The 13,229-nt window shown below is 40.1% G+C and overlaps 1 protein-coding gene across 1 annotated transcript in view; it reads right to left on the minus strand.

Annotated features, from left to right (window-relative positions):
• The window catches only part of TBX20 (T-box transcription factor 20), a 34,151-nt gene that overhangs the window by 6,769 nt on the left and 14,153 nt on the right, over nt 1–13,229 (minus strand). Inside the window, exons 5-6 of the mRNA XM_058035942.1 lie at nt 12,524–12,682; nt 8,975–9,051 (exon numbers count right to left, since the gene is read on the minus strand). Of these exons, the coding sequence (XP_057891925.1) occupies nt 8,975–9,051; nt 12,524–12,682 (236 nt within the window). The remainder of the gene's footprint in view (nt 1–8,974; nt 9,052–12,523; nt 12,683–13,229) is intronic.

Here is a 13,229-nt window from a genome sequence, read left to right on the forward strand (position 1 = left end):
TCTTGTGCAGCTGAGATTCGATATTCAAAACTGTATGAGCTTATCTTGACGAACCATGTGTGTTGTTTATGCTATAAGCACAAAACACCTACTGAATTTTCATTTTAGAGGTTGAGGCTGTGACTCTCATTATGAGTGCAAAGCATTGAGATTCATACAAGAATTTAAACACCTGCCCCCACAGTCTCCAGGTGGCTCCTCTTCTTTCCACATACAACACATACTGCACATAAACCTCCAAACAGACTTACAAAATGCAAAAGGCTGAGTGCCACCTAAGTGTGCAAAAGGAAACAGGAGGGAAAAAAAAAGTGGTGTATTTTCTCAACTCAAAAGGCACATCTCTGAGTTATACTCCAAGCACTGTTTCTTCTGCTTAGGAAAACAAGAGCAGAAGTCTTTCCTTCCCCTTATGTTTCAAAGGAAAAGGGTGTGGTGCCCTCTGCACCACGCTGCAATATTCCATCCTCAGAGAGCACCACTTGGAGTCTGGATGGAGAAGGCAGCAGTTGCAATTCATTTAACCTATAAAAATATTTGGATTTTCCCACATAGGTTGGAAAGAGGAGACTAACCTACTCCACCCTTTAAAGGCAGAGGTGCCTCAGGACTTTACTCCAGCACAGATACGTAGGAGGAAGCAAAACTTTAACAACAAGACTTAAGTGCCTGTGAAATCTAGTTCAAAATGCAGGAGCAAAGCTGGCAATCTGGAACACAGATTCCTTCTTATATGCTTGTTTCCACTGGGTACAAAAGGGACTTAAATCTCAAAATCTTTCTGAAAATTCTCCCTATGGAAGTATGAACCCTTTAAGTTACCCCAAATAGGGTGCTCTAGAGAGTGGATTAATAAAATACATTTTTTTCAAATCACAAAATATTACACTAACACTACTAAAAGGGAAATACATTATTACCTCTGGCTTTTTAGTTTTGTATGCAACATCAGATATTTCAATGTGGTTCCAAGGATTTATGGAAATAATTTTATAAATTACTGAATCATAAATTAATATTTGCTACCTTATGATTCTATGCTTAATTTCAAAAAATAGCAAGTGAAGAATATGGTGGAGGGTTTTTTAAAGCTGTCTTTGCTAATTTTTCAGCATCGTTCCACAGGAAACATGTTGCCTGAAGAACAAAGTGACTTCCAGTAACTCAATACTCAACTTCTGTCCTGTTTCTTTGTTTGAGATCAGAGACTTGTTATCTAATAGTGGGACCTAACAATTTTTACCTTTTAATGTGTCTAAGAACTCCACAGTTTCTTCTATTAGCAAGAAATTAGCATTAAACCTTGTTTTGAGAGAGATCACAACCTGCCAATTGAATAAAGGAAAGATGTCTTCTTTCTGTCAAATGTTTTTGTGTGGTCTACCAGCAAATTCAGTCTTCATGCTGTTCTTCAGCTCACAGATATCTTGGAAATACCCAGAGGAGGGAAAAGCACGCACATGCACACAATATATTACTATGATTAAGTTGTGCAATGTGTGCAACTGGATAGTAGTAGGAGATGACAGGCTGGAGAAGAGCAAGTTAGGGACTGGAGCTGCTTGAGGAAAAGGATCCATGTGCCAAATGGAAAGCAGAAAACTAAGCTCATATTGGCAAGCATGCCCACAGAGATGATGCAAGGAAGGATAAATGTGAAGAGGGACAATAGGAAAAGGAGCTCAGGCTGATCCCAATAATCTGCATTCCAACAGAAGCACACTTTGAGCCCAGCCCTGTCAATAAACCTTATTATGAATGAAGCACTTGTCTCTTTTGTCCAAGAAAGAAAACAGCAAAATTTGAACCTGAAATCAAAGCATATAGAAGTCTGAAAGAATTCATCAATTGGAAAGGGTTTAGGGTGCACAGGGAACATTTTGCTAATCTGCAGGTTCTAACCTCTTGATTAAACTTTTCACTCTTGCCTCTGCTGGCAACTGATTCTGAAACGAAACTTCTGGTTAGGGAAGCTTTATGTCATAAAGTTCCAGGCTGAGTCTTTGGCCTTGTTCAGCTAACAGTGCCCTCTATGTACAGAGTAGCCTCAAAGGATCAAAAGATGGGAAAATCTGGATGCTACTCACAAATGATTCACTAACACTTTACAGACCAAACCCAAGATTTGCCATGGATTTGAGCTAGGAGATGGCAGAGAACAGAGTTGGCTTGGTAAGGAGCTGAGGCTCTGTGTGAGGGTGCTCACTTTCTTTTGCTGTCAACCCAGATTATAGAAATTCTCTCAGGAGATGATAAAGTCTCAGATTATCCTGAGCAGGATCTTTAATCCAGATGAAAGAACAGGGCTTTGTTGGAGGTGGGAGCAGGCATCTCTGATGTAATTTTTTCTGCTATTACTCTACTTCAGCTGTGCATGGACAGCAGCCTGGTGATCACCACGACTCTGATTCTGAATTTGGCAGAAAGGAGATGGAGGTGGGAAGCCTACCTTCTCCCTTTGGGACAAAAATATTTAAGACAATATATTAGGTGTCAAGAAAGCTGATTCAGAAGTAGCTTGCTGGAACCAGGACATCCAGTATCTATCTCAGATCTATACCATGGCTACAAAGAGGGTGAAGTTTGACATAAGGGGCAGCCATTCCTTCCAGTGGGAGCCAGGATCAAGCTTCTTTGAAGACAACATGCTAAAGTCAAACTGTGGCGAGAAAGAGCAAGTGGCTGAGTCAGGCACTCTGAATTTATGTCTTCTGCACACCCTGCTGTTTCAGGAATGGCTACAAGAGGTAAAAAATCCAGAGCAGAGCTGAGAAGCCTCTTATTATTAACTTCTTTTTTTTTTTACCCCTTGCTATCCAAGGGCTAGGTATGCAGAAGGGTAAGGATATTCCCAGAATCTGCTCCCTGTTCCTGATGTCATGGGGTTTGCTTTTTTCTACTTTTTTTTTTCTTGTTCTTTGAAAGGAAAGGCAATGTAAATTAAAAAAAAAAAATTAAAAATAAGGAAAATAATAAAGTAGTAACACTGACAATCATGTTTAGCTTGACCATTCCAACAAAAAGAAAAATACAGAACAGAACAGGATATAAAGTGTATGAATTATCAGTTTGCAGCCTGAATGACTTCTTTAGTTCTGCATTTCAAAGGTTTCCTTTTTTTTGTAGCTGCCAGTTAGTATGTTTGGAAGAAAGCCCAGATAACAGAAGATGTCAGAAGTGAGGTGAGGTGAAGACAGATGGAATAAATGGGCTGAGAAGGCACAAAAATAAACTTGTCGGAAGTCACACTGTAATAGGACTTTTTTTAAGGGAAAAGATGACTAATTTGTCCAAGACACAAGTGCTAAAAACAAGTCTCTAAAAAAAAAAAAAGAAACCAACAAAATAACCCAACCAATGAATAAAACTCCCCCCAAAAAACCAACAAAAACCACTTACCTCCCAAAAAACCAAAACAACATAGCAGGAAGAGCAAATAGATTTCTGTAACAGCAGCTACAGGTGAACAATTTATGCTGTCAGAACCACTGTTCAGATATCACTCAGCCTTTATGTCCCTCTGGCTTTTATTTGCAACTTTATATATACATGAACATACAGACATATTAATTTTCTACATATACTTGCTCCTACTGGTAGATGGAGGCTGACCACAGGAACATAGTTCAGGTGTGGATGGTCCATGATGTGGACCAAATCCTTGAGCAGAACAAAGTAGTTCTGTTCCTGTGCTTAGGTCAGAACTGAGCCAACCCGGGACAAAACAAAGCCTACAGGCTACAGTAGCTCGTGTGACCTGGCCCAAAAACTCATCCAGAGCTGCAAAGTACTTTCACACAGAATCAAAACTGCTGGGCAAGTGTTGGATGAATGCATTACTGCAAGAATTCATACAAGAAAGAAGGGAAATGAATCTTAAATTAGGAAAAATCTAGGGTTTGATGGCTGTAGGAGAACAAGTGTACCTCCACAATGATGTTTACTGTCACCCTCTCAGTAAAAATCCAGCACTTGTAGATGAGCTGTAATTTGCATGGATGTGACAAAGCCTAGCTGATGCCATGGCATGGGAAAAGTAATGACATTTATGAAGAAGGGGCATGAAGTTATCAATACACTCACACCACTTCTGTCAATAGCAAATAAAAATGAGAAAACTATCTTACCTAGCCAGCCCCGTGGAGCTCCACTTCACCCAGTGGAGCAACCATTTCTTTCTGACTGTAACCAGAAAATGATGAGAGGTGAGTACAGAGAAGTCCTATGAAATTGTAGGGGGAAGTCCCTGGAAAAATTTCTCTGGGGTGGAAACCCGAGATCTGATTTGACATCATCCCCACCTGTCATGCCCACACTACATCTGCATGAGGTGAGGGGAAACAACTAGAATAATATTTTTATAGCATTTTGCACAAGTAAGAAGATAGATAACAGAAAATCTGAGTGGAAAATGAGCCAGAGTGTGAGTGCTTAAAAACTTGGCAACTAAAGAGGATTTAAGTGGCACAGGGGGGCTTTCTGCTGGGTGAAAAGGAACTGTTGCCTGGCTAACAACAAGCAGAGTCAGATGAACTAGATTTGAAAGGAATAATTCAGGTGTTTAAACATAGGCAGGTAGTGTTTTCAAGATTTGCTAAGGCATCCAAGCCACCTGCAGTGTTCTGGAAGGGATGATGCAGAAAATAGAGACAATCCACCCCCGCATCTGAGCAGCAGCTGAAGGCTGGAGTAACCTCAGCGACATCTGGAATACTGGCACTAGATACCAGGTGTTTATGCCAGAGTCCTTGGCATTTCTCCCTAAATTCAGGACTTCTTTTCTTGTCTGAACCTAAACATCAGAGGTGATAACTCATGGCTGGTTGCTGACATTCACAGACTGACAGCTGGCTGAGAATAAAGGATCAGCTGGCAGTTTGACTTATTGGAGAACTGTGACAAAGCCCTACTTAACCATGGGTGTAGGGGTAGGCCATACAGCCTGTACGTGTTTCTGGCTGTTGGTGGGAGGCTTCAAAGAGTCTGGGAAGATCCTCCAGACCAGCAACAGGAATGGGGAAGAGGGCAGCCCAGTGGGGTGAGCAGGGAAGGGCTGGGAGAGAGGACGGATGCGCTTGGCCCAGCACTGAGCACATGGCTTTGACTGATCCTGCAGCAGGGAAGTGCCCCTATCCAGGCATTACCATGAACTTTGCTTACTGCCTTGAAAGCCAGCGTGATGTATTTCCACATCTCAGAGATGAAGCTCCTCAGGGGAAAATCTGGAATTTTATTACCATGCAAATCCAATTGGGATGCTGCTCTCTAACTTCCCCATCCCCCCCATCCTTCCCTTCTCCTTCTCTGCCTAAAATTACTTGGGTGTGCAACTATACTTTTCCATATTTCCTCTTGAAGTATCCCAGAAGCATTATTGGACTTGTGCAGATGGGTATATTCATTTAACTCTCTCCTTAAATATTAAAAATCCACACCCTGAACTTGTCTATCACATACTTGGCTCCTGCTCTTAAAATTATCACCTTTTTCACTGGATTTTTTAAATGGTATGATGGTCTTATTTATCTATTTATTTTTAATGGGCTAAAATTATTCTTCACAACAACTCAAAAGCTAATTCAGACTCAAATGAAAAAAAAATTAATCTATTGGGTTCTGCCTCTGCATCCTTTATGCCTGTGACAGTTTTTTCTTCAGCAGAAATGCCTCAGTATTCGATTTGGCATCCCATAGTCCCACATCTCACAGTATGCTAAGATCCACATTCTGGTAATTGCTGCTAAATGTTCAATTTTTTTCACAACCGCAGTGGAAGCCGTTTTATAGTAGAGGAGATGTAAATACCGCGTAAAAAGATCAAAAGGTGAGTCAGAAACTTATCTAAATCCCAGTAGCCCCAGATAAAGTCTGCCACATTGCTATAAATAGATCCCAAGTAATATAGGGAAAGGGTTGATAGTCATGGGAACCTTGCATCCTACAAAAAGTTCAGTATATACCAAACTCACCAAAGATTCCTTTTGATAGTTAAAAGACTTGCATATAGCTCTGAGTACAAGGAAACCATTCTATGATAGGAACAAAAGAAAACACAGGGCATTTCAAAAACCTTACTCTTGCCTATCTCCTCTACTGCTGTGCAAATTTCACTACTTTTATATATATTATTTCCGCTCCAACACATACAATGCCAACAGATTTAATCCTAGAGGGATTTGCAGCTTGAATTTCTTACATAAGGATCGTAAATCTAGAATGGGAAGCCTGAAATCGTTAAAGTCACATATTTATAAAATCATATTCAATTAGGTTAAAAAAGTGCAATTTCTGTCATCATGTCATAAAAAGATGTGTTTTTCTCTCAGATCTACTATAAAGAAAAGCTCCCTATATTGTTACAGATAGAGGCTGTTTTCAATCAGTTACAAGAAGCAATCCAATTACTGGATGGTTTAGTGCAGTAACTGACTCCAGACTAATTTAATTTCTTTAGGTCTCTAAAGATCAATTGATCTGATTTGTTTCCCTCCCCAAAGGCTGTTTAGGAAAAAGCAGGCTTAAATACTTGGAAATGAAATACAAAGCACTGTGTGCTTTCACACTACTTAGGTCATTTGGAAAAGCTAGAACTCAGGATAAATGAGTGCTGTCTTGGCCCCAACATCATGGGATGCTTTACGGGAGGCCATTAGGATCCCCACACCACACTGTAGATTACACACACACACGTGCTGAGTGCATGCCTGCTGAGGGAGCAGTGCAGGGAAAGTATTTTCACAGCTTCTAGAGAACTAGTCAATTTTCAAGAGCTGTGCAAGTGTATTTTGGCCTTCACAGTCTTTTCTCTGGAAAATAAGTATTATTCTCCAGCGGTGATCTTATCATTTCTAATTAGACTGAGGAAGAGTCATGCTGTGCTATTCAAGATTTACCTATTTCCAATTAATGTTGCAATGGACATCAAATAAGAAATTCTTCCTGTTGCCATTCTCCCTACTGTCATTTATTTTGCTATTTCCTTTGCTTTGGATTTCTTCAAGTGATTTTTCTGGTGCTAATATAGAGCCAGTGGGCACTTAGAGAATGATGTCTTCACGTGCCTGAGTATTTTAGTGGCAGAACCAAAAAAAACCCTTGATATTTCTGCACCATTTGTATGACTTAGGCAATTCTCAAATACTCTCTTACCAGCCCACTTGCCTGTTACACTTGTATTATCTCATGACTTGATGTGTTTTGCAGCAGGTTCTAAATTTTTAAATAATACTGTAATAGTAATCAGGGCTAGGTTTTCTAATTTAAATCAAAATCAGACCTGACCAAAACCTGGCCTCTCAAATCCAGAGTTGTAATGTAAGTTTAATACTTTTCTCATTCTGTTTCTTGTATTTATTGTAGGCTTCACATTTGTCTGCCTTATCTTTCGTGGCAACATTTGTGCCTGGGCTCGGCTGCCTGTCTCAGGCTCTATTCTTACACTTATCAATAAACAAAAGGGCACTGCAGCTTATGCTCAGCATTTCTGACTCCATGCCATGTGCTGTTATTATAAGATGTCCTCTGGAAAAATTCCCTTCATATCCAGCACCACGATAGTCAGTTCATCTGCACAGAGGTAACTAAGTTTTTCTCCCAGCTTATCTGTTCAGACTCTTTCCGCCCTTGCAAAGCTGTGTCGTTAGATGTCTCTTGTCTGTAAAACAAGGAAACCTCTTCTGACAGGTCCTTCCTTTACTATTTATTGCATACTAACCTGAGTTTTGGATCTTGTTTACCTGAGTATTCTCTCAATACAGCAGGCCATGCTATTTTATTAAATTTGCCTCCTTTTTTTGTTTGTTTTCATTTTCAATGAAGGCTTTTACTTAAGAAACAATTTTCAACAAATTTGCAAATGTGCAGTGCAGCCTACAAGCTTTTTTTCCCCACAAATTACTGTTCTTTTACCCATTTAGTCAACAGATCACTTATGATCCAGTCACTAGTAAGGTGTAAAGGATACCACTATTTCCCATCCATGTGCCTGCTTAGATAGATGTACTTTTGAACTGCTGTAAAGACTTTCTCTAGCTCTGTGGCTATGACTTCACTGAGCAGTTTTTCCCCTGCTTGCACCTGTGAAAAATGATTCACAGATACATCTGGATATCTCCATATAGGAGCCTAGAGGGTTTTGGACTCTTCAAACTTTCTTTCATGATTGTGTGCTCATAGGAAAAATTGGATGTGCTATATCCATCTCCATCGAGTTCTCTTCCAGCTTAAAGGACACAAGCAGCTTAATTTGCTTCATTTGCCAAGTTATTTGACACGACACCATAAAAATGTGACGTGCTGGAAAGCTACCAAGAGATTGAAGTTTATTTCCTAACTCAGCTGTGGGTTAATGCTTCTGTCCCTATGGCAGCAGTTGCTTGTAATGAGCTGTACACACAGAGAACAGTTTCCAGATAAAGCTTTCCCTTGATGCAGCTTGTAATACAACTTTGGTGAAACAAAAATGGCATCTTTGTTGTCAGAGTGGGAGTTATGGGAGTCATCCTGATGGTAGTAATTGCCAATATGGTGTCTGGGACTGCTGAAGTGAATTTTGGGAGCCCCCCTCTCTCTTTTCCACTATGTTGAGCAGTGGGGAGCTGTAAAGATGTTTTTCACAGGACCACTGCCCTTGTTTCCCATTGACCCAATTCACAGCTCTCAATAGGATTAAATGGCATGATAAGAAAAAAGCTTTTCATTCTGAAGTTGTAAAACTGACCCTCTTCCCCCTTCAAGAAGCCCCCTGAAGAAGACTAATATATTGGCCCCAACTGGAACAGATGTCAAAACTCAAAACAGCTCTTTCTTCATAAAGTTTATAAGTATTTTTAAGGGATGTGGAGGAGTCTTACTATATGCAGCAAGATAACATTAAAATGCACAGGTTCTCAAGAGTTGAAAGGATGCTTTTCCTACAAACTCTCTCTTCTCTTTATCTTATCTGCATGGAAAGTAAACAGAAAGTCCCCATTACCTCTCGATATCAGTGAGTCTGGAAGAGTCACGGAATCCTTTAGCAAAAGGGTTGCTGTCAATTTTCAGCTTGGTTATCTGGGAACACAAAAAAGAGCAACGTTACACGAATACAGTGTCAGGGTACTGCAGTGTACAAAGTGTTGGCCAATCCATCCCCTGTGGCTTCACTGCCCATTTCATCCGCGTGCCCCGTGCGCTGCTCCTGAGACATTGCAGAGTTGAGGAGGAGGCAAACCAGGCTCGCTGCACGTGTGGCAGTGGGAAGACCAAAGGGCACGGCAGGCTCAGCCTTCCTGCTGCCTGGAGCCGGAGGAACCCACCCACAGACAGCATTACAGCTTCCAAATACTTCACCAGCATCAATCAGGTTGTCTTTTCACAGGCAGCACAAATCACCCTGCTAAGAGCTGAGCCTGCTTGGTGGAGCTGAACATAACCAACACAAGCCCCAGTGACCTGATGTCACAGTTTCACTTCACCACCACCTTGTTTTTTTTACTGGTGGTATTAAAAAATATTTATTTTCCAGGGAAATCTTCTTAGGCAGGCCTACCAGCCACCACATAGGGCCAGTTTATCTGGTTTTGTATGAAAAGAAGGTGAGGAAGGGAAGGAAAAATGTGGGGAGAGCTCAGATTAAAAGTGACAGAGCTTGGATTGAAGGAGTAACTCCACTGAAACTATCACTATTTTATCTTGAAAAACCACAGATCATGAATAAAAACTTTCCTCCCTTTTTCAAAGGTAGCTATAAACCTGCCCACTCATTCAGTCAGCCTTTCCATTTTAAGTGAGCAACCCATTGACCAGGAATCCCTCCTGCCCCAAAACATCTGAGCTCCCCTTTGTGGTGAAACTTTTCAGGCATATGGTGGTGGCTTTCAATATGTTTTTCGAGGACCAGGAAAAAAATGCACCATTGTTCTTGTGAAATTTTCAATCTATCCAACCAATTTAGATTTAGTGAATAAAACATCAGACATCATTGTAATATTTGGATTTTCCAGCCATACTTCTTCCAAGAGCTAAAAGTAAAATTGTAAGTGGGAGTTAGAGCTTGATGAGAGAAAACACAGGACCCATCCTGCAGGGCAGTGAATGCCACCAGCTCTAGCTTAAGAAAATCAAACAGCTCTCAAAATTTCACATTAAGGGGCTTTGTCAGCCTGACTTCCTTCAAAAAAAAACATCCAAAAAACCCTGTATCAAAGAGGCTACAACCTCATTTTTAATAACTGGGCCTCAAGACTCAGAAAAAAAGAAATGGGATCTTTTCCAATCTTTTCCATTCCTCAAACAATGAAACACTCTCATCAAACAAATATATTTCAAAATGGGGTGGCTTCTCCCACAAAACAAAAAGAAAATAATAAGGAGGGAAAATATATATTTTTATAAAATGTTAAGAAATAAAGAGGGCAACTGGAAACAACTTTTAATTCTGAGAAAGAGGTCTTCTGAGGAAAACACAGAGAGGAAGGAACATGCTGACAAAGGGAAATTCTAAATTTTTAATTAAGGGTCTGTCAGTGGTCGAACACCGTGGACCTGAGTGCTAGTGGAGGGTTTGAGGTTGTCTCATCACTTATATACAGCTGGTGGAAACAATCTTGAAGCCTTGTCACAAGGACCTTGTAACAGCTCAGAAAATTAGTTATAGGCTCATTCTACTTCCAAGACATCCATAAGCCCTCAGCTCACCGAGATGTTGCAGAGTGGAAAGTTGGTGCCTCACATCCAGTGAAGACTTTTATGGCAGCATTTTGAAAACCACCTTGAAAAAAGACAAGCTCTAACTAGTTCCATTGACTGAGATCACCGACACACCAAGCCAACTGCACTACAGAACAATAAGGATGCCTATTCATCTCTTGAGCATATTTTCACCAATCAAACTTCCATCTTCCTGATATTAAAGTTTTGGTATGACATCACAGAAGAAACTTTTTGTATCCACCAAAGCCAGATGAGACTCACAATCATTTATGGCCATATTTTTCCTGAGAGACTGCCTCACAAACAATCAGAGAACATCTGCTAGAAAGCATTTTAAAATGAAATCTGACCTACAATTCAACTCTGTGGCAGTGGTTTGACTGTTTAAATAAATGCATGCCCTTTAAATCTTAAATTATGAGATAGTTTGTTGAAAGTGTAATGTATTTAGCTTTTATCTAATAACCTCCAGAAATGTAATCAATCCCTCCTTAAAACAGTTCTGAAAGAAATGGCAAAAATGAAAAAAGGCTCCATTTTCATTAGTCATAAATAAAATGACAACATCAACCTCTAGGGGTTCCGGAGATGTTCCATTGAGAAATTTTCCAGGACTCAATGTATGTGCTTTTAGTTTAGAAACATCTCTAGTGTAAATATCGTCGGTAGACAAAAATCCATCCTACAGAAATAAATTCTGGGTCTAGCTGGTTTTGTGCCTGTTACTATTTTGCTGGTTTCTACAGAAAGTTACATGGAAAAATCTAACTGCCTGTACAAACATTATTTTCTTGAGATTGCCAGGTGCTGAGTATGTTTTCTACAGCATTCAGATACAAATCTAAGTCTAAATCAATACATTATTAAAGCCTTAAAGCAGGATGTGGGGTCTGTCATGAGGACTGACTTAATATTACTAATATTATCTTCAGAGCTTCCTTGGCACCCTATGCATTAGTTTCATTTTATTCATAGCATTTCAAAATTGCTTTTGCTTCATATTAAGAAATGCCTTCTTCTTTAAATAATCCAGCAGGTACGTTAAATCTCTGATGCTGCCTGCCCACATATTGGGCAGTGCCTATATTTTTCTTAACTTGAGGGAACTAAACAGCAAAATAGGTGGGGTTTTTTTGAAGTACCATAGTCAATAAGTCCTTAAAGCATGCTCTGAATCACACTGAAGGCAACAACATATTTCCACTGACTTAAATATTAAAGTCCAATCCACCATCAAACAGAGCCTCTGTTCTCTGATTGTTTATAGACTTCCTAAAATTACTCATTAGCAATCCATTGTTATGATCTCCTCCAGTTTGTATATATTATTCACTGGCATGCAAATTGAAATTCAAACATCTGGATGTAATCTGGGCAGCCTCTGAAAAGCATATCTCTGAGTGATTTTCCCTACGTTTGAGCTTTACAGCTTAATTAGTCAACTTTTTAAGCCCATGAAATCATCATGTGCAAACCAGAATCTCTCTTAGCTCATAGCTTGTGACATGAAAGATCACTGTAAATAAGAACAGTTCTTTAATGAGCTATAATTAGAAAATGACTAAATGTTAGTATGCAAGAAGCTTTTTATAGTCAGAGGGGAAGACAAAAGAAAACTTCCTACTTGCCATTTTTACTCTCATGAATAATTCTTACTGCTCTTTGAAGTCTGTGCTACTACTGTATCTTCAGGAATTACTCGTGAATATGAATAAAATTGGCATGGAAAGGTAGGATATAGCAGAAATTTTCCTAGTTTAGATTGGGCAGAAGGGAGTTTTTAGCAGGGTGGGATCTAGTTACATCTGTGGAAATTAGCTACTCTACTCACCAATTGATTCTGGTAGGCAGTAACAGCAGTAAAAACTGTCTCTGGAAAGATGAATGTTCTGAACTCTTCTGATTTCAGATTTAGCAAAGAAGCTGTGTGATCCTTCTTCTTAATGATGTGCACCCTTGGCTGGTACTTGTGCATGGAGTTCAGAATGATCTGCAAGGAAGAATGACAGAGCACTGTCCTGAGAGAAAGGTTGACAGGGCCCTTAAAGGCTATAAAACCACAGGGTAGGAGGGGAGAGAAAGATCTAATTAATACTACAGGGGAAGCACCTGAAATCTACCCAGCCAGGGGCTGATTTTCAGAGCAAATTCTCCAGCTCCTTTGGGCAATTCCAGGAAATGAAGGTGGAAAAGCAGGCATCCCAGAAGCTAGTATCCTCTCACTCCTACGCCACTGGCGAGCATGCATTTCTTGAGGCATAAATACCTGTTCCTACAGGTGAGGTGTTTTACATACAGAATTAGTCACTGCCAGAGTGTGCCCTGGTTGGCAGGTGTGACTATGTAACTCCTGAAAGCTAATGGCCAAGAGCCGCCACTTGCAAAAATGCACACGTGCAGAATGAAAACAGCCACAAATCCCTCAGAAAAAAAATTATGGAAAAAATTAGACCCATCCAAAAGCCTACCAGCAGCAGCACAAACCATCTGACCAACAGTAAAACTCCACGTAGCCTTTCACTGTGGCAAACCTTTAA

The sequence above is a fragment of the Melospiza georgiana genome, chromosome 1 (genome assembly GCF_028018845.1).
Source record: "Melospiza georgiana isolate bMelGeo1 chromosome 1, bMelGeo1.pri, whole genome shotgun sequence".
NCBI classification, from domain to species: Eukaryota; Metazoa; Chordata; class Aves; order Passeriformes; family Passerellidae; genus Melospiza; species Melospiza georgiana.